The following is a 20592-nucleotide window of genomic DNA, read 5'->3' as shown; positions in this document are numbered from 1 at the left end:
GGTCCTGACTTGGTCACCGCAGAACGTAGGCCTAAACCTTCACTTCACCTAGTGAAACTTGTACGTGCAGAGCATTTCTGTAATGGGTGAACTGTCTAGAGAGTCCCAAAGCTGCATATCTTAACTCAGGACATGCTGTCACTTCACAAGATGCTCAAAACAACACCAGAATGAACAAGCTGGTGGTGGGAGCTGTTGATCTTTCAGTGATGAGTCAGAGACTTTCCTGCAAAGTTAAACCTCATCAAGCGCTGATGACAAAGGCTGCAGTGTCAAAGATGCATCTTCTGTCTCATTTTATTAGTTCTAGGACCGCTTCTGACATTGGAGTGATAACCTTCTTAAACATGGGGGTGGCTGCGCATTCGCCATTTTGAGGAACTGGTAGTTTCGGATTTTACAGCAGAGCCATGGATTCAACACGTTCTGGTGGCTCCATCTGCATATTGTCCCTAAAAGACAGAAACAATCATCATCCTTCTGTTGATGGTCACCTTACTGTGACTATCAACTGCAGCAGGTTTCTTGCTATACTTGGCGACATTTCAGACAAAAAAATTTAAGACATTTCTTGATTTGTAAATAATGTAAAAAATTATTAGTTTTTACTTAATAGTTTTGTTTTGCTCACCATTTTGCAGTTCTAGTTCTTCCTTTATTTTAAGCAATCTGTCTTTTGTTGCTCATATTGTTGGTGTGGTTTGGTCAACACCTCCATCCTCGCTCCACCACCAGGACAGATGTGACTCTGTGTTAGGACCCAAACATGTCAAATGAATGATTTAAGTTTGGGCAGATTATATTTGACAGTGGTTTGGATTAGTTACTTTTAATGAGGTTATTTTTCCTTCCCTTTGTTTAGCCTCCATCTTGATGACCTGATTAATCCACGTTTTTAGCTGTTGGACACAACACTCATATCTGACTGTAAAAAAAAAAACTAAAGTGTCTGCCTAGTCATGTTGTCATGGAGACCATCAAAGAGCATACAGCATATCTAGGATCTAATTTAGACAAAGAGAAGAGAAAGCATTTCAAACAACTTCTGGCTCATTATTCATGCTCTCAGCTGCTGCTTGTAGAATTCTCAGGATGCTTCTCTCTTCCAGGACACACACACACGCACACACACACACACACACACACACAAGTCCAAACCATTTGATCATGGAGATCAGAGGCTGGCTGTTGATTAATTACTAAACGTTTGAAGTAAAACACACCCAGAAACGATTCACTTTTCAAATTAGTAACATTTATTTTGAAATATTTAGGTCCATATGAGCTAGAAGAGAGAACAGGATTGCACAGTTGTATTAATCAGTCCAAAATAATAATAATAATAAAAAAGAAAGAAAATCATCATATTTCTCTCCCAATAGTGGGTGTGTCATTTGAAACAAGGTAAAAGCTGTAGAAAGAAACTTGCATTGATAGCAGTGAGAACACCAGGCTAGTGAATCTCTAGAGGCACATGAAGAAGGAGAGGCTCTTCTGAACACAGCGGCTCTCAGACACACCTGCTAAGATGGCTGCCTTCTGTGATGTAATAATAACATGACACCCTGATGAATTGCACAACTAAACTGAAAAAAGAAAGAAAAATGAAATTTGATTAGTAAAAACAACGCATCACAAACCCCCCTCCCAAAAAAAAACACAAAAAAACTGTGAAGCAAAGTGGTGGCAGTGTCATGCTCTTGGGTTACTTTTCTTAAGATGGAACTGGGTTTTTGTGAAGGCAGATGAAATTACAATCCGCTCCAAATCCCATTTGTGTCTGCTAGACGTCTGAAGACGGGTTAGATTTTTCAGCTTCACAGTGAGACCAAGCTGATGAGCAAGACTGCAGATTTAATCCAGCACATTTATCTGATTTTGACAACATGAAAGTCAAATTGTGTCAAAAAATAACGTTGCCATTTCCTTCACATTTTTCCAGCAGTCATTTCAGCAGGCTGTGAAAACTTGAGAGCTGCTGATCATGTTGTAGAAGCCTCATTTCTGCTGCTGCTGTGGCAGCTGTCAGCCAGAATCAGCTCCCTGAAAGAGGTGAGCTCCACTGAAGAGCCTTCAGATGGAACTCACCTGGGAAACGAGAACAGAACACAAAACTGCTGCTAAGTCAGGTTATGCTGAATAGTGACGGCTGTTTGCTGGTATGCAAGTCAACACCGTGGAAACAGCTATGTTACCACCATGGGGGATGCTCATTTGCCCCTTCGCCATTTTGTTTTGACACACACCATTTATCTTCTATAACCTTCTTGAGGTCAACTGTAATAAATATCTTATGTGATTTTGGTTTCACCAGGGTTCATATTTTCACAAAAGCAGCTTAAAGCCAAAAGCGGGTCAAAACAAAAATCAATGGAATGGGGAGCGAACTGATCAATTGGACCCGATTTTCTTAATTTTGGGAGATCAGTTGATACATGAGAAACCGATATTATCCACCTTTGCACAGATCTAAAAATCAGCTACTGTCCATGTTGCTCTGCTGTGACACAGGGTAGACTGAAAGCCCCGCCCACCAGGCAACGGCTGTTGCGACTGTCACTATATTTTAGCAACTTTACAGACAAAAATAATAAATTGGTATAGGCCAAAATCAGAATCAGCTGGTCAGACTTTTTAAAGATCAGTGATCGGCCAGGAAATTACAATCAGTGCATCTCTAGAGCAGCGTTTTTTAGGCACACTGCCCTGCATGGTTTAGGTATTTCCCTGCTTCAACACACATGATTTCAATTGATGGCTGATTAACAAGCCTTTTCTGAACTGCAATCATCTGAATGGGGTGTGTTAAAGCAGGGAAACATCTAAAACATGCGGGGCAGTGTGCCTTGAGGACCAGGGTTGGGAAACACTGATCTAGAGAATAATACGCAATTTGAAAATACAGAAAATTTGAGCATTTTGTACAACTGTGTAGCTGCACTATTCAAAAACACCAACCAACTGAAATGAACTCAGATGATATTAATAAGGATGTGAAGTATAAACTGGCAAAGGGGTGAACTGGCATCCAAACAGAAACTACAGTATTTCCTCTTCCTGCTTAGACACAAAGCAAGAATACACAATTTATTCTTGCTTGACAAAAATAGAATATAGAATATAATTAATGGAATTTAAAGCATAAACAGAAATTTATCGATAAACAGCTTTTTATTTCTTCATTTTCATCAGCTAATTCATCTGATTGCTACATATGCTAATGCTAAATGTTGAGATAATAAATGACATATTTATTCTGAACAGAGCTGTTATTTCACAAGGCATCATGAGAACCTTCAGTAAAAGTACCATCTGTTACCAAAAAGATGTTTGGGGTCACCAACTTCCCTCTTCTGTAAGCAGAAATATTGAACTGCATAATTCTGCTGTTTTTGCAAGTGAGAAAAAATATTCATTCAGCCAGCTGACCAGCAGTTGCTCAGCAACAGGTGGAGGAGGGACTCTTTAAAACATTCATAAACCTTGATGTCAGGACCCATGTGATGAAGGTGGAATGAACCTATGGGAACAGAAGGCTGTGTGTGTGTGTGTGTGTGTGTTTGTGCTAAAACATGCTGAATGGAGGATGTCAGCTGATGTCTGTTCCGGTTTCAGCCGGTTTGGTCACAGTCGCTGCCTTTAAGGTTCTCTCTCTCATTCGGCCGTTGCGGTCTTGGCTTTTCACAGGGAGTTCGTTTTGGGATTACTTGTGCATAAAAAGTTCCCAAAATTTCCAAAATATTTCCAGCTCTTTGATGAGAAGAAGGCCATGTTTTCGTTCTCCTCTCGACAAAACCAGCAAAATAAAACTCAAACGCTTTGGTACAAAAGATGCAGATCAGAATGGCTGCAAAAAACCCAACATAAAATCAGAGTCTTAAGAGTATGAAGCCTTCCACATGTAAGAAAACAAGGCAGAAGAGAAAGTGAGTCTATCCCAACTTGTAGATAAAGTTACTTCCAGAATTTGAAGCGGCCGTGAGAGAACGCACCGGGTTCCATCAGGGCAAGAGGGCGCCAGAGCTGGGTGTTCTAGCTGCGGCGGCCGGCTCAGTCTCCCACATCGCTGTCTTGGTCTCCGATGAGCCACAGGAAGTGGAAGCTGAGCGCCAGCAGCGCTGTGCCCAGCAGGTCCCCCAGAGCCGTCAGGTATGGGATGGAGAAGCTGTCGGGGTCTTTGCCGCTGCGCCACATGGAGTGAACCATCCAGTCTGCTATGCACAGCAGCAGCAGAACCTGCAGGACCAGCATGGACAGACTCACTCACAGGAAACTTCCTGCACATATAAAACTCAGCATTTTCAAAAGACAACAGGTTTTGAAGTGAAATGTTAAGCTTTGAAAGGTTCCTGGCTCTCTGGAGGTACCTAAAGATTAGGGTGGTGGCAGGGAGGCGTTCCAAACTCAAAGGTTTAGAGCTGACAATTAAAAATAAACCTGAAAAATAACAGCAGAAATTCACAAAAAGCTGTTCAGCTACTACAAGAGTTGTAAAGATTTGTGCAATAATTATTAAGAAAGAGTACAGGATTCACAGGATTTCTTACTATGTCTTGGCAGATATAAAAATCTAACTGTTTAGGGAAAAAAAAAAATCAAAGCAGGCTGAATTTAAACTTTCTTGACTAATCTAACCTGAGGTAATTTTATTTGAATAGGTTCTCATTCACACTCGGCTCAGAATGTGATGTGGTGATTGATGAATCTCACTCACACCGGATAATTTGTAAAATCAAGCTTTTGAATTTTAGGAGGATGGATATTGTTCAAGATGGCTGCCTTTTTTAAGCCCTTTGAACTAATTATTGCCTTTGCTTCTGCTAATCATTTAGCAGAAGTCAATATCATGGCGGTTTTCTTTCAAATTGGCCACCATCTTGAATGTTTCAGTGGCTTAAGTTGTTTTTTTTGTTTGGAAAAAAAAAAGCAAGCCCATGGGAACATATGTGCCAAGTTAGTGTCTTTGTACCCGCATACTCAATTATCCGCTACACTGGTAAGAGAGCTCAGGTTTAATAATGAGATCCATAAATTAACTAAAGACAATGTGCATTAAAGTGTTCTCACTTAGAAATTCAACTACACTCCTTCGGTGAGGTTAGGTCAGGACTTTAGCTCCTGTTACTATGGCTGGAAGGAAGAAGTGTTTCAAAATGCAGCCCAGAATAGCACAAACACACAAAACTGAAATAAGAGAGTAAAACCTGGAAGCAAAGTTATGATAATTGTTATTCATGATTCAGGTTTCCAGACCAGGAGGGATGATGGTGACAGAAAAAAGGGAAGTCTATTAAAAGATAAGGGCATGTCTATAAATTAAAAGAAAATGAGCTGTCAAGAGGGTTTGTAGCGGCATAATTATCAAAACAAAACCACATTTCTGTCGGTGATCAACACCGACTCGTAGAAAACATGCAGGGATGATGGTGTCAAACAGCAGGGAGAACTGATTGTAATGATGTATCATCCTCTGTGCGAAAACACAAGAGCTCAGAGCGCTGACAGCCTTTCATGACTTAAAAGATGAAGGTATTTCACTGATCTAATATAAAATACTGCTTAGAAGAATGCCATCCTGCTTTGTTTTGCCCGGTACTCTTTAGAGATGATACGATGAAAGCGTTTTAGAGATGTAACCTCTGTCAGACTAATAAAGAAGTGTGGGCGAGTTAGAAATTTTCAGCAACGTTCCTTTCTTTCTTTTCACAGTGGCTGGAGGTTCTTTCAAACCACCCGGCTTCAGGAAACCATCTCTGCCTTTGTGGAAGCTTCTATAATTACCCTGGTGGCAAGAAAACATAAATACGCAATGAGGGCGGAGATGTAAGAATTGCAGTAATATGTTCCGATTTCTTGGTACCTGTGAGAATACGGGCAGCTGTATTTAGCAAGCCAGTGAATGGTCCTGTCAACCTGTCACAAACGCAGCGATTTCTATTTCAGAGTTGCTCTTTGATTGGAAACCTTCAAAGTTAATCATTTTTGGTTGATAATACGGCTGCACAGTGGCGCAGTTGGTAGAGCTGTTGCCTTGCAGCAAGAAGGTTCTGGGTTCGATTCCCGGCCTGGGGTCTTTCTGCATGGAGTTTGCATGTTCTCCCTGTGCGTTGCGTGGGTTTTCTCTGGGTACTCCGGTTTCCTCCCACAGTCCAAAAACATGACTGTCAAGTTAATTGGCCTCTCCAAATTGCCCCTAGGTGTGAGTGTGTGTGTGCATGGTTGTGTGTCCTGTGTGTCTCTGTGTTGCCCTGCAACAGACTGGCGACCTGTCCAGGGTGTACCCCGCCTCTCGCCCGAAACGTTGGCTGGAGATGGGCACCAGCACCCCTCCCGACCCCACTGAGGGAAAAAGGGTGCAAGAAAATGGATGGATGGTTGATAATAAGCTCATTTAGTAACCGCAGTTCCTCGTTCCTTCCCAACATCACAAGACACCAAGAACCTCAAACCTCTCTGGCTGAAGCAAAGAAACTCCTGACCTCCTGGGGGAAACCTCTCCAAAACGCAGGTGTTCGCCCATATCATATCATATCATATCATATCATATCATATCATATCAATGTGTTGGACTTCCATTTTACTCATCAAACCGCTTCTCCCAGTGTGCCTTGCGCGAGACACCATATTTGTTGGCAAATAAGCTAGCTATGAAGGTAGCGACGTCGCTCCCTGGAGGCTCGCCCACTTTAACGGGGCCACATGTGTATGTGGACCATTTTTTTCAAAGAACTTTTCAAAACCGTCACATTGTTACCTAGAGAACTATGAAAGAAATACTATTTGTATACCCAGTTTTCAAAGTTCCCGGCCGGCAAAACCCTCTGCAGTTTGCCTCTAGAAGCCTCCTGAAACTGTTTCTTCAGTCATCAACGACGCGGTTTTTTCATGGTCTTGCCAGATCCCTGCACTCTGCTTCAACCTGAACGACCGAGCTCAGTGCACAGTAAGAGTTTGTTTTTCTATGTGTCTAGGCTGAAATAAGGGTTTATGTGTTTGTTTAATGCTTCTTGTTGAAAATGTGCTGATTGGATGCCGTGAGATTCTCAAGGTGATTTGTTGCTGTGCTGGTTTAAAGTGTGTGTGAGAAGTTTAGATTCAGAACATAGTTTAATCTAGTGCTGTGAGCATCCATTAGCTTTCACTTTCTTGTTGCCTCAATTGTCCATTGTTGCTTCCCTTTGTTCACACACACCCCACTGAAGACTAAGTGTTTTTGGTTCTGTTCCTGGTTTGGTAAGGGCTTAACAAAACCATGTGTTCTTTGTCCCTTTATTAGCTGAAAACTAAGCAAAACCACATGTTGCTTTGTTCACTTTACACACATTGGCCACCATGGAGAAAATCAGTAGATAGATTATGTATAGGTAGATAGAGCAAGATATTATTTAACGTGTTATGTGATTATGGAAAATTTCAAAATTATAGACAGTGATGTTGGATGAGAAAACCTTCATCCCAACATCTGAAGGAAATCTGAAGTTTGGAGGTGTCTGTATGCTACACTGCTTAGCACTGGGAGGGCCTGCACTCCAATCCTTCTTTCTGGAAAAAGACGAAGTTGAGTTGCTGATCTTCCTAACTACATTCACTGACAGTCAGCAACTTATTGCTCCACTGACTGTAGAAGTGGTGAGAAAATGTGACCTGTGAGATGGGAAAAGTGTTTCAATTGCAGTTTTGTGAAACAAATCCATTTCAATACGACTCCCCACCCCAAAAACAGAACATTATTAGAACTTTAATATTAAAGATATTGAAGCTTTTCCCTTAGAACTGGTTTAATAGAAACATGTGGTTAAAGAAACCAATCTTTCAAAGTAGCTAACAGATGCTGTAAACTGACTCAGTTTAATGGAAAGCCAAAGTTAGCTCAGTGCTGTTTGTTCTGTCAGTCAAACCAACCAGCACCTCATGGATCATTTCTAACTGAACGCTTGGTGTTAATTGAATTACCAGTCACCTTTTTCCCCTGGACACTTTAATTCTGCAGAGCATGCTGCGTTCAGGCTCCTAATGAATGTTGTTATTCTGTCTCTGTCTGCACAAACACACTGATGACAAAGCAGACTAAGCTCTAGAAGCAAGACGTGGTGCATATTTTAGCTTTCTCTCCCCAAACGGTAATAAAGCCATTGCTTTTAAGCAATGCAGACAGATTCTAAGCAGAATTCAGCTTTGGAATTTAATGAGTGAACTGATCAATATTCTGTGTTTAGTTTTTGTAAAGGCTACAATGTCAAACAGGCTGGGTGCAAGCTTCTTTTCAACTTACTCAGCCCCCTCCCCGCCCCTCCCGCTGATGTTCCATCAGTGACTGTGGACCTCAAAGCAGCTCTGCTGGTAATGGAGCCAATTGATTTGTAAAGTCTCCAACTCCTCTGCAGCTTGCATAACATCCTAATGCGCCGTCTCTGCATTAAAGATTCACGGGCACAGCGGGGCAGAGAAAGAGCTGGACACACACACACACGCACACGCACACGCATGCACACAGAGCAGCAAGACTGTTAACATTCCAAACACTACGACAAATCACAGTGAACCTGAATAAGTGAAAGCAGTCATTCATAATTTAATTCTCTCGGCTGGAACTACCCAAAACTCCGAACAGGTCAGACTCCTTCAGCTGGGTGTGAAAGCACAGAACTTCACAGAACACACAGGGGTTAAATGTTTAAAGAGCAGACACACACTCACAGCTCATCTCAGCTGAAGTTGTTCATAACCTCAGGAGAAAACCCATGTTCTGTGTAAAATTCTTTTATAATACACTGTGCTGACCTGTTGAAACCCGTCTATCAACGAGTAGTGGCTGGTTATCAAACCATTTCCTGCTTCCTAATTCTGGTAAGACTGATTTAATGGTCACCTTGAAAATCAACAAGCAGGCAGCAGATAAAGAACTTGTGCGTGTGGTTTGACCCTGGGTTCTCTTCTTGAAAAGAGAAAACAAGAACTGCCTTTTATCACCTTAGGAACGTTGCATATGCAAACGTTTCAGAAAGAGCACAAGAAATTTGACGTTAAATATTAACGTCAAATTTCTTGCAAGTTATTTGATATGTATATATACTGCTAAAAAAAATAAAGGGAACAATTAAACAACACAATATAACTCCAAGTAAATCAAACTTCTGTGAAATCAAACTGTCCACTTAGGAAGCAATTGATTGACAATCAATTTCACCTGCTATTGTGCAAATGGAATAGACAACAGATGGAAATTATTGGCAATTATATTTCATTCATTCAGATCTAGGATGTGTTATTTGAGTGTTCCCTTTATTATTTTTTTGAGCAGTACATACATGTGTGTGTATATATATATATATATATATATATATATATATATACATACATACACACACACTGAAAATAGCACGGTGTGCTTGGAAAAAAAACAAAACAAAACACTCTGCCCCTGTACGGTTTATTTCTGTGGTTATTTCATATTTAGCAACAACAGAATCACACAGAACTACTCCCTGAACTTGTTGCTTTAATGTAGAGATGCTCACCTGCAGCAGAGCAGCAGCCAGGTAGACGGACATGAAGATGGGGGTGAGCGTGGTGTGGCCGCTCTTCATCAGGTGGATGGTGTAGAGGAAGATCAGGTGGCCGGGGAGCACCAGAAGCAGCAGAACCTGAGCTGAGCGATGATTTGCTCCTGAGAAATTACAGGTTGAAGAGAAGGAAGGTTAAGGTTCTACAAATGGGGAAGGACAGCAGAATAATACTGGGAGTCCTGAAGCAAACAGCTAACAGCTACCAGAGAAAGATTCTGCTCTGCACACAGTAACCTCAAGAAGTAACATAGGATTGGTCTCTTTAATAAGGCACAAACACTGCAGGAGTTTTCAGCCACCAGAGACACAAATAAACTTCTGAGCCCTGGAAGAAAATCAGATCTGTGCTCACTCAGAAGAGCTTCATTTCAGATTGTGGGAGGACGCTGGAGCGTCCAGAGAAAGCCCACGCAGTTTCTTTTAACATTTGGACTCTTATCAGTACAAAAAATTAGAATAAAAACACAGAGCTTTCTGTTTGGCTCTGACCATGTTCCTATAGCTAAAATGAAATCTCTGCAGAAGCTGACATTTTTTGTTGTAGACCAAGATTGTTGCAGTCAATCATTCGTAAACTTGTGTGATTCACTAGATGTATTTTAAACAATGCATCAGTTTAGCTTTTTCAGCATAGTCTTAATTTGAAATAACTGTCAAGAGCTGAACTCGTGATACAATAACAGGTGAAGACATCAAAAATCAGGATGAAAAATCAAAACAAAATCTGTGCAACGCAGTGACCTAATGAATGAGAACCAGATCCAGAGCATGATTCTGCCACCACCGTGCTTGACATCACCAACTTGCTGAAGTTGACATTGATGTTACAGCTCTTAGCTGAAACACTCAATAAAACACACCAATGCATTTAAAAGTAAATATTGTATTTAAGTTATGTGCAAACCCATTGCACAAATTAGTAGGTCATTGAAAAGTACATTTATTTTAGGAACTTAATAGTTAAAATACACATATTATTTAGATTAATTACACAGATGGATGTTTGAAAGCTGTTACTTCTTTTAATTATGATTTTCCCCTTACAGCTATTAAAATCGTGACATTTAAACTTACTAATTTAAGTAATTACAATGTACTTAAATTAGTTTGGCAGCAACAATTCTTTGAAATGACTGAGTTTAAAGAAAAAACCCTTGAGGAAAAAAATTGAGACGCAATGATGTTTAGGTCATTTGTTCACGATATAAATATTGAGTATCATACACCCACAAACTTTATTCATACAGAGGAGCCCCATACTGTAGAAAGATTTCATCAATTATAAGACAATCACAAAAAACACTAAACTGCTTATTTTATTTGGATTTTTTTATTATAAAGTTCTACGTTTGAATAAATAATTTGTTTTATTTTAAAGGGAGATTCAATGAGCAAATATCAGGGAAAAGTTCATGTTGAAGGCAAGTCGATGTTCCCAAAGTGTTCTTAAATGTACTGTTTTCACTACATGATCCAATTTCAATTATTCAAAAATGTTAATACTGAACAAAGTAATTTTGATTATAGTTTATTCCTTAAAGCATCTCTAACCATCTACCATTGCTTGACATGAAGATTAAATATGTCCCTGTAAATCTGGATCAAAGCTGCATACTAGGACTGTGTGGATGAAAGCTGAAATTCATTTAATGAATTTAGCCTCAGTCTGTCTTGGACATAATTACTTTTTCTGAGAGTTGGAGTTAGTCTCACATCTTATGAGCAGAATATTAAAGTTTTGTCAGACTTTGTCCTCATCTGTCCTGTGACCCTCCATCTGCAGCTATCCAGCTTTGGCATTATAAACACACTAGCTGTGTTTCTACTACAAACGTGCACAAAACGTTGTCAATATTCCGCTAATGCCAAAAAGCATAAATTTGCAACTGCAGTGTTTCCGTTAAATAAGAAAACACAATTAAAATCACACATGAGTAAGATTGTTCAAGTGATAAGTCATTAAAAAAACACGCTGCGCCATCATCCTCCAACTACTTCCTGTCACCTCCTTCAGGGTTTTGGCCGGTGGCCAACATCTAGCTGTTGATCATATGACTGTGATGAGGAAAAAAATGTTTCCATTGCAGTTTTGCTAAATAAATCAATTTAGATACGGCCAAAAAAAACTCACCTCATCCTAGTGGCATTGTTTTTTAATTGGTGTGTTTCCATATTTATTTAAATAAAGCACAGTTAATGACTGATTTTCAATTTTGGGTAAACAGCTGCAAGACATTGCAGTTTAATTAAAAGGTAAATTCTTTTATTGGGATGTTGATAATGTTAAATGTTGATAAAATGTTCTGAAAGGCTTAGCAACAACAACTTCAAGTCCCTTTCTGCTGCCCACTGCTGAGCACGGTGGTGGCAGCATCATTCTCCTGCTCTGGCTCACTTCTGGTGTTACTAGTATTTTGCAATATTTTGTAGGCCAAACAACATAATGTTGTATGTTCTATCAGACCTTTTAGTAGATAATAGATCGATTAAAGACTTCATCCTGATATTAAATTGAAAAGAAAAATGAAATTATATAGTCAGCTGGTAGAACTGGTTTAAATCTGTGCCAGTTCTAAAGTATAATCTGTACGTTTGCTACAACATCACATGAGAATGAAATGACCTGGATGCAGTTGGTGGCTGGACTGACCTGTGCCACAGAATGTGCGGCAGGGGTAGTAGCAGCCCTTGGCCTCGTCAGGAACTTCTCCCGGAGCGCAGTGGAAATGCAGGTGTGTGGAAATCCTACTGGACTGGATGGCCACCAGGTTTCCTCCAATACCTGCACAAGACGGACAGGTGGGTCATCAACAGCTGAAAACAATAGAACAGTGTAAATGATCTAGAATTTTTTTAAATTACTACTTTCTCTAAGAAAGAGAACATCTCTAAAAAGGTACAGCTAATAAAAAAAGCTTTTTTTTTTTTTGCATGATGTTATGCAATATTTGCATAGCATTTCTGCAACAGAATGTTTGTTTCCATAAAATTTGAAACATACACCCTGCAGTTGAAGAAAATTTAATAATTAGCTTTTAATAGATTTTTTTATTGAAAAAAAGAGGGTAATTCTTTAAAAAGGGAAGGAACTTAGTAAATGTATTAATCTACTATGCTTATAGTTATAGTAGTATAACTAATAGATTTATAAATCTACTGTTCTTGAAGATTCATATGGCTTTTGCAGCTCTACTCAATACCAATTCAGCTGAACTGAAGGCAAAAATGTTTTTTAGTTTTAAAGTTTGCTTGTACCCTGAAATATACCCCATCTCTTGAAATGTAAGAAAAGTTTGAAAAGGTAGCAAAAATATTCTGATTTTTCTTATCACAAGTAAAGGTTTCCCAAAGACCCCTGTTTAAGACTTTGGAAATTAATGCAGGATAATAAACAGTTAAAGTTTGAATAGTCCGTCTATTGTAGCTCTCCTGCTTGTCCAGAAATACACCAAAACACATTTGTTTATGTTTATTATGAACAAGTTGAAGGTTTTATAAACTTTTAATGGCTTTTGGAACTCTGAGTCTAGGCCTTTCAGATCTCTCATTTTTAAAGGATCAACTTTAAGTTAAGTAACCTTTACAGTTAAATCACCTTCACTGATATCAACTGTCTGCAAAACGAGGAATGAACTTCGTGATGGCATTCCACTTCCAACATTTCAACTTTGTACTTTGTACTTTGCAGCTTTATTCACTATATTGACCTCAAGACAGGTTCATTCACAGATAAATGACAGGTCTATTTCTTTAACAATACCAGTTAATAAGAAAGAACATATTAATATTGGAGAAACCTTGCAATTATAGTTTAATTTAAGATTTTGAAGGTGGGTTGCTTCATCATCAATACATCACCCCAAATGTTTATCTGTATTAATCTTAACGCTTTAACAGATCTAATAAGTGATCTTCTCTTAATACCTGATGCTTTATTGCTGAGTGTGAATTTATATAATAATGGAAATGCATGTCAGCCTCTTATCATTTTCAATCTGAATAACACAAAGCACAAAGAAACACTGTAAAATCTTTGAAAAACACCTGAGGAGGAGGAATAAAGTGACTTTCATGAGAGAAAATGATTCAGAACACAAGAAAAGCTTCACCTAAAAAAAAAAAACAAAGCAGAGCAAGAAAGAAAAAGGACAAGATGACAAGCAAAGATTAAAGCCTGAGCTCTGTCTGGGAGGAGTCAGGAGGCCACATACACGTGACACATGACTGAGCAGGATTACTGCTGGTTTCACAGTCACATCAAAGGCTTTCTAACACCTGAAACTATGCATTTATTTGACTAATAAAATAAATGGAACAACAAGAAACGTATCCAGCCACAAAATCATCGAAACCTCCAGCCTGTCAACAACCAACAGGCTTCTGAATGTTTCATTAGCAGCCAGATCTTCCTGGTAACTGAGGAAGAAATGCACCGATCTGCTTTTTCCTCTTCTGATATCAGTAGCTGAGGCTTAGTCTCAGCTGATACGATCTGATACAGAAAAAGAGCAGAACTGACCTAAAACATTCATTTTTCTAAAACAGACATACATTTTCTGAATTACAGATTTATTTGCCAACTCCACACCAGTACAGAACACTTAAATACACCAACAGCTTCACAAGCTGGGTCCAACATGTAAAAACAACTTTCATCTGTGTAGTCAGTGCAGTTAGGAGTAGAACAGACAATGTAAAATAAATGATAAAGAAAGTAAAACTGATAAAAACAATAGTTGACTATTGTAAAAATAAACTGTAACAGACCTTCTTTCAAATGGTTCAGAAAGTGCAATTAGGAATTCTAAATATAATGTAAAATAAATTATAATGCATGATGTCGTTCAGACCACAAAGCATATAATTAAATTGAATAGATCTGTCCTTATGGATTGGGAACATTACCACCAATACGCATTCTAAAAAATTTTTCCACATCGGAACGGATATCAACATCGATATAGATCAGATCAGAGCATCTCTACATTTGGAGTGTTTTATTGGAGAAACTGGTGAAGTCCTGATTACTCAGAACTGCATTTATGATACTGCAAGGAGTTCTTGCAGAAAAATGAAAAGTAATAGATTACTTGACAAAGGGTATAGAAGCAACACTGAGGTGTGATGTAAACCCAGATATTAGGAGGAGCTCCAAGCGCCAACAGCTGGAGAAACAAAGCTACAGTTTGCTCTGGATTCATGTGTGAATAAAATAGCCAGTGGAAACCATAGCAAGGTAAAGTATATAAGTGTTCCAATTTTTCTTTAAATTTTACCACTCAGGAAGAAACACACACCTGTGCTGGTTTGTATGCCACTTGAATATACAGCGCTAAAACCAAACCAGAAACTTATTTGCATCAGATTATGGGTGAGGAATGCGATGGCATCCAGCAGCAGTGTGTGACCATGCTGGTGACCAGCTTGAGGAGGTGTATGGTGCTCCAACCCATTACAGAGGCCCCTGTTTGTTCAGCTGGGTAAATTGTTACCATGTCTTGTTTCTTCTAACTTCATTAATCAACCAATCAGATCCATCTGCAGATGAAGCAGAGCTTCGTTGGTGGGAAGGTTTTTCATGGCCGCCAGCATAATCTTACTGCTTCAACCCACAAATATGTTTTCCTTACAAATGTGGCTTTACTGAAAATGTACTGCCAAATAGTAATGCTACAATAAAGAAGTAATCAGCTAGACGGACTTCCTTTCTTTTTCTGCTGCATTTGCACTGCGGACTCTTTCTGAAAATCTTTTACTTAGAAAAACAACCTAAAATGTTCATTTCTAAAATGATCATGACATTTTTTTCCAACCATATCAGGTAAGAGTCAGACAATCATTTATTTGCTGTGTGTGTTTCTTTTCTTTAGGCCACAGAGTGTTTTAATCAGCAGAAACAAGACTAAACAGCCTCAGGGTTTTTCCTGCGCTTGTCATCAGAATTTTGAAAATGATGGAGATTTAAAAATTTGCTACAACACAAAAACTGATTATATTCCCGAGCAGGCCCCTCCCTGGAGACCTCAGTTGTTTGGCGCAGATACTGTCTCAAAGGAAAGCAGGACAGAAGAAGAATCCTCTCTTTAACTCTCTCTCATTAATGGCACTTAATTAAAAGCTTATCTCTTGTTGTTAAGGTGCCAAAAGAACAGACAAGCACAGCTCCGGCTGCTAGCAACAGGACGTGGAAAAGGTCCAGTTTAAACTAAACAGATACACAGAAAGCAGTCGTCTGCCAGCTCCAGTCTCATTAGGTAAAGTTTCTACAGATTTTTTGAAGCAGGGGTTCACTAAGCAGGGCTGCTTCCCCCATTTTCACATCCACCATCACTCACTGTTCGCTGCACTGCACAAGATAAATGGACTCTGTGTCCCTGGTATCCATCTTGTCTAGAAACTATTTGTCTCCATCTCTGTTCTCGGGGTCAAAGACTGCACTAATTAAAACAAAGGAGGGAGATAAAGGAGACAAACAACAACAGAGCAACTTTCCTCATCTCCTTCACTTTGATGTCAGCTCGTAGGAACGGCTTGTGTGAAATGAATCGATGGAATATGAGAACAGCTTATAAACGAAGGGTTTCATTAAGGCAGCTCCTAAAGAGGAAAACCTATAAAACAGCAGCAGAATTCTGGTTCATTATCACAAACAGCTGGTTCTAATAACTAATAACCAGACGATGATCCAAAACACAGCTCCAAATCTACTCCGGCTTTCACGCAGAGGAACAAGTAAAATGTTCTGCAATGGCCATCCCAGTCACCAGGCCTGAACCTCATTGAACATCTGTGGGATGATTTGAAGTGGTCTGTCCATCAAACATAACTGAATTGGAATCGTTTAGTAAGGAGGAATGGTCCAAAGTACCTTCATCCAGGATGTAGACGCTCCCTAGAAGCTACAGGAAGAGTCTAGAGGCTGTTATTTTTGCAAACGGAGGATCTACTAAATATTAATATGATTTTTCTGTTGAGGTGCCCAAATTTTTGCACCTGTCAATTTTTTTTCTGTGTATTTTGCACATTTTCTATTTAATCCAATAAACCTCATTGAACTGCTGAAATATTACTGAGTCCATTGGTTGTATGATACATCAAACTGAAATATCTGATCCAAACACCCACATATTTGGAATCTGGATCAAAGCTGCATACTAGGACAGTGTGGATGAATTAACATTGTCAAACTTTTTCATATGATAATCCAAAAGAGCAGTCAGTACTCACCGTTGATAACTGGGGTGTATACTACAATGCCGGCTAGGTTAGGGTCAGACACTGTTTTGTCCAGAATGAGTCCTCCGATACTGCAACACACAACATACACAGATTAACTGATGGTGTTATTTTTAACATAAAAAAAGAAAAATATAAAAGAACAAAAATAGAGAAGAACCAGTTTTTTCATATGTTGACTAGGAGGTGAATGTGGAATAAAGGATCTGGCCCTACATGACCTTACACACCCAGATATATAATTCAGATATATATCTGTCCAGATTTTATGCTTACTGCTCATACATACTGTTACCTGTTAAAAATGGTTTAATGATTTGATGTATTGATGCTGTGTGGGAGACTGAACTATAATTTCCCTGAGGATAAATACTAAAGGGATGAATAAAGTTTCTTTCTATCTATCTATCTATCTATCTATCTATCTATCTATCTATCTATCTATCTATCTATCTATCTATCTATCTATCTATCTATCTATCTATCTATCTNATCTATCTATCTATCTATCTATCTATCTATCTATCTATCTATCTATCTATCTATCTATCTATCTATCTATCTATCTATCTATCTATCTATCTATCCATCTATCTATCTATGACAGATTTTCAGTTTAAATTATACATTTACAATCTGTGAGTGGTTATCTCTCAATCATTAATTAAATCTAAACTTCCCAATTGGAGCAGTGAAACTGTCATCAGTCATAGTTTGACTGAAAATCGCTGCGGTCAACTCCTCTCTCTGCAAGAGTGTGGGAGGAGTTGGTGCTCAACGTCAGCTGACGTGTTACATTGTTTCACATTCAAAACACGCTTCTTATGGTGAAAAATTACATTCCAATGTCTCGTAAGTCAAAATGTACCTGATTATGGAAGGTATAGCTGATGTTCATGCAGTTCACTAGTATAGGTGACACTATATGTCCAGTTTTGGGGGCCAACAAAGGGAAAACTGAGATTACAACAAAGTCACTCTGGTTTATGTCTTTCCATTTCAACGTGTCACAAACCATACTGGACTGGGAAATGTTTATCTGCTTCGGACGCTGCTGTCCCCCACTTTAAGTCTTGGCTGGCCACTGTATTCTGCATCCATGCCTGAGCTCTGTATTCCACACCTAAAGTCATAAATCTTCAGTAACTTTCAGCTGCTTTATTTTCCATTTCTCTCTTTCCCATTTTTCTCAACTCAGCCATGAAAATGGATGCAACCATTGCTGCAAGCCAGAAAACATCTGACTGGAAAAGGAGGGAGGAATGATGATAAATGTCATGTAATAAAAATCACAGCACGGTTTTCTTTCTACTCACTCCCTCACACACAGGTTTGGGATCTGCTCCTAACATCTATAATTAATGAGTGTGGCAGGAGGGCTTCTTGCATTACAATGCATTGTTACCACACAATAAAATATTTAATTTAAGATGGTAAATAAGGGCTCTTTTCTTTACACATACCTTTTATTTTAAGTAGATCTAGTAGAAAAACATATTTCCTGGAAGAAGTTCCACTTTTATTTGTTGTTCCAATATCTCCAGTCGCTAACCCTGAAGGTATTAGCTGACACAGTGAGACAGCTCTAACCTGGAACCGTTTTAGAGAAATTGAATTATTTATTTATTTATTTAGATTTAGACTTAATTGTAAACCACAGTAATGTTTTAACAGTACAAGGAAAAATATATTGTATGAGGTATCAGTAGGAAATGGAGAAAGTTGGTATCAATCGCTGCCTTTCCACTGACCATTTACTTTGACATTGACATTTGGCATTTCAAAAATAAATTTGTTCAACGGAAACAATTTCTGTTTGATGACAGAGATTGCTTTAAATAAAGGTAGAACTGGAGTCAGAGATTTGTGCAAATTGAAATTACAAAAATAAATTAACTTAATGGAAACAGCAATTTTGAAAAACAACTAATTTTTTGATACATTATGGAGCCTATTTTACATACTACCCTTAACCTCTCTAGGTTAAGGTGGCAACCTAGAAAGGTTAACCTTTCTAGGTTAAGGTGGTTCTTTAGTCGTATTGAAATAGTTTTTTTGGCAAAACTACAATGGAAACAGTTTTTTTGCATCACACAAGTCACATGATCAACATCCTGATGTTGCCACTGACATTGCTTGGCCAATCAGTGCTGTGGAGGAGCACTGATTGAAGGAGCTCCACTGTCAGCACGGATTTGAACTTGTGTCTTTAATTACTTCAGCAAAGCTCACAGTTTTTATAAAAATTCTGTAGCCTTCGGTGTACTTCTAAATCTGCTCCATAGTCGCATCTTTTCGGGCTTGCTACTGCCTCTAGTGGCGTGGGGGTGGTAGCACAATTAATATAATTACATTACTAAATCAGAATACTGCAAAGTCTTATTTGTTATTAATTTTTCATTATCTTAAGAACGTAGAGCTAATTAAATGACCAAAACAAGACCTTAAAGTGGTTCCAGTTTCTCTCGAAGGCCAACCTGTTGAAACTGTGGCAAATTTTAAATACCTTGGGTCGTTCCTGGACAGTCAGCTCAACTTTGCTGAAAACACTGACTATATTTTGAAGAACTGTTCTCAGAGAGACTACCTTTTAAGAAGACTTAGTGATCTTCTTAAAGTGACATATTCAAGACATATGGGTGACCCAACTAGACCAGAGTCTAGTTGGGTCACCCATATGTCTTGAATTTGGAAAAAAAAAATCATTTTATTTATCACTACAGAAGGGTTCAGTGAATGTTCATATGAATCTGATGGGTTCAGTACCTCAAAAAAGGTTAAGAACCACTGCCCTAAACTGATAATCTGATTTAGGTAAGTTTTAAATAACATCCATTCATTCTGAATAAACCAACAGATTATTGTTGGTATTTCAATAGTCAACCTAGGTGGTGATATGCACTGCTAGTATTAATGTTTTCTGCATCTCCCTGGCAAATAAACAGTGAAAGGCTGAGTTGAATTATGTGCGCCGAGTGAGAAGAAAGTGCTGCAGAGGAAGAGAGATGCTTCCCTCCTATGGGTTTTATTTGTAAGGAGCCAGGCTCAAGGGGAACGGAGGGTGTGAGCGCTCACTGCTGCAATTTGTTTAAGGGAATGCGTCATCCAACAAAGCAGATGCTGGGAGAAGCATAAACAGGATACAGTGACTAGCAAAAAAATTCATAACAAACCGAAGTGTGTTCCAGTAGAATTGGGTGTGTAAAAATCAACCTGAAGTACCAGCAAGACATTCCGAGCTTTTTAAAACTCTAGCAGCTTAACATAACTAGGAGCTCACTCTCTCTTCACAAAACAACTCAAGCTCAGCAAACAGGATGGAGAACATCTGTGAACATCAGTCTTCAAGGTTTGCAAGATTCTCACACCCCGATAACTCACTAGAGGCTGAAGTGCAGGTGTTGGAAAGATGAAACCCTACATAGCGTTGGTCCATCACATAAAATCCACACAAGATCACAGAAAGGACACTTTGGGTTTTTCTTCTCCTGACAAGTATCAACATAACACACACCTGCTGATGACCATGGCGGTGATGACTGGCTCCCATCCGGAGTACAGCAGCGTGCGGCTTGCCGGGTGCTTGGAGGAAATGACCATCCACAGAGGAGTCAGACACATGAAGAAGGCGCAAACCAACGATGATACGTAAGGATAGGAGTCTGGGAAGAGAGCAGGAGAAACATGCTGAAAATACATTTCTTTGGCTCCCATGGACATCCTTTAATATGACAAGTTTGCATAAGTTATTCTAATTGTAGAATGCCTTGTTTCCACTGAGTGGTACGGC

The 20592-nt window shown here is 39.0% G+C and overlaps 1 protein-coding gene across 1 annotated transcript in view; it reads right to left on the bottom strand.

The window, feature by feature from the left end:
* Positions 1-2835: 2835 nt before the first annotated feature.
* Positions 2836-20592, bottom strand: part of slc41a2b (solute carrier family 41 member 2b) — a 28570-nt gene continuing 10813 nt past the window's right edge. The window contains exons 7-11 of the mRNA XM_017302930.1: positions 20317-20464; positions 16794-16873; positions 12217-12348; positions 9519-9667; positions 2836-4236 (exon numbers count right to left, since the gene is read on the bottom strand). Of these exons, the coding sequence (XP_017158419.1) occupies positions 4051-4236; positions 9519-9667; positions 12217-12348; positions 16794-16873; positions 20317-20464 (695 nt within the window). The 3' untranslated portion in view covers positions 2836-4050. The remainder of the gene's footprint in view (positions 4237-9518; positions 9668-12216; positions 12349-16793; positions 16874-20316; positions 20465-20592) is intronic.

This window comes from Poecilia reticulata, linkage group LG23 (assembly GCF_000633615.1).
Source record: "Poecilia reticulata strain Guanapo linkage group LG23, Guppy_female_1.0+MT, whole genome shotgun sequence".
Lineage (NCBI taxonomy): Eukaryota > Metazoa > Chordata > Actinopteri > Cyprinodontiformes > Poeciliidae > Poecilia > Poecilia reticulata.
Note: the sequence above shows the minus strand (reverse complement) of the source record. Positions and strands in the feature narration are given on the sequence as shown.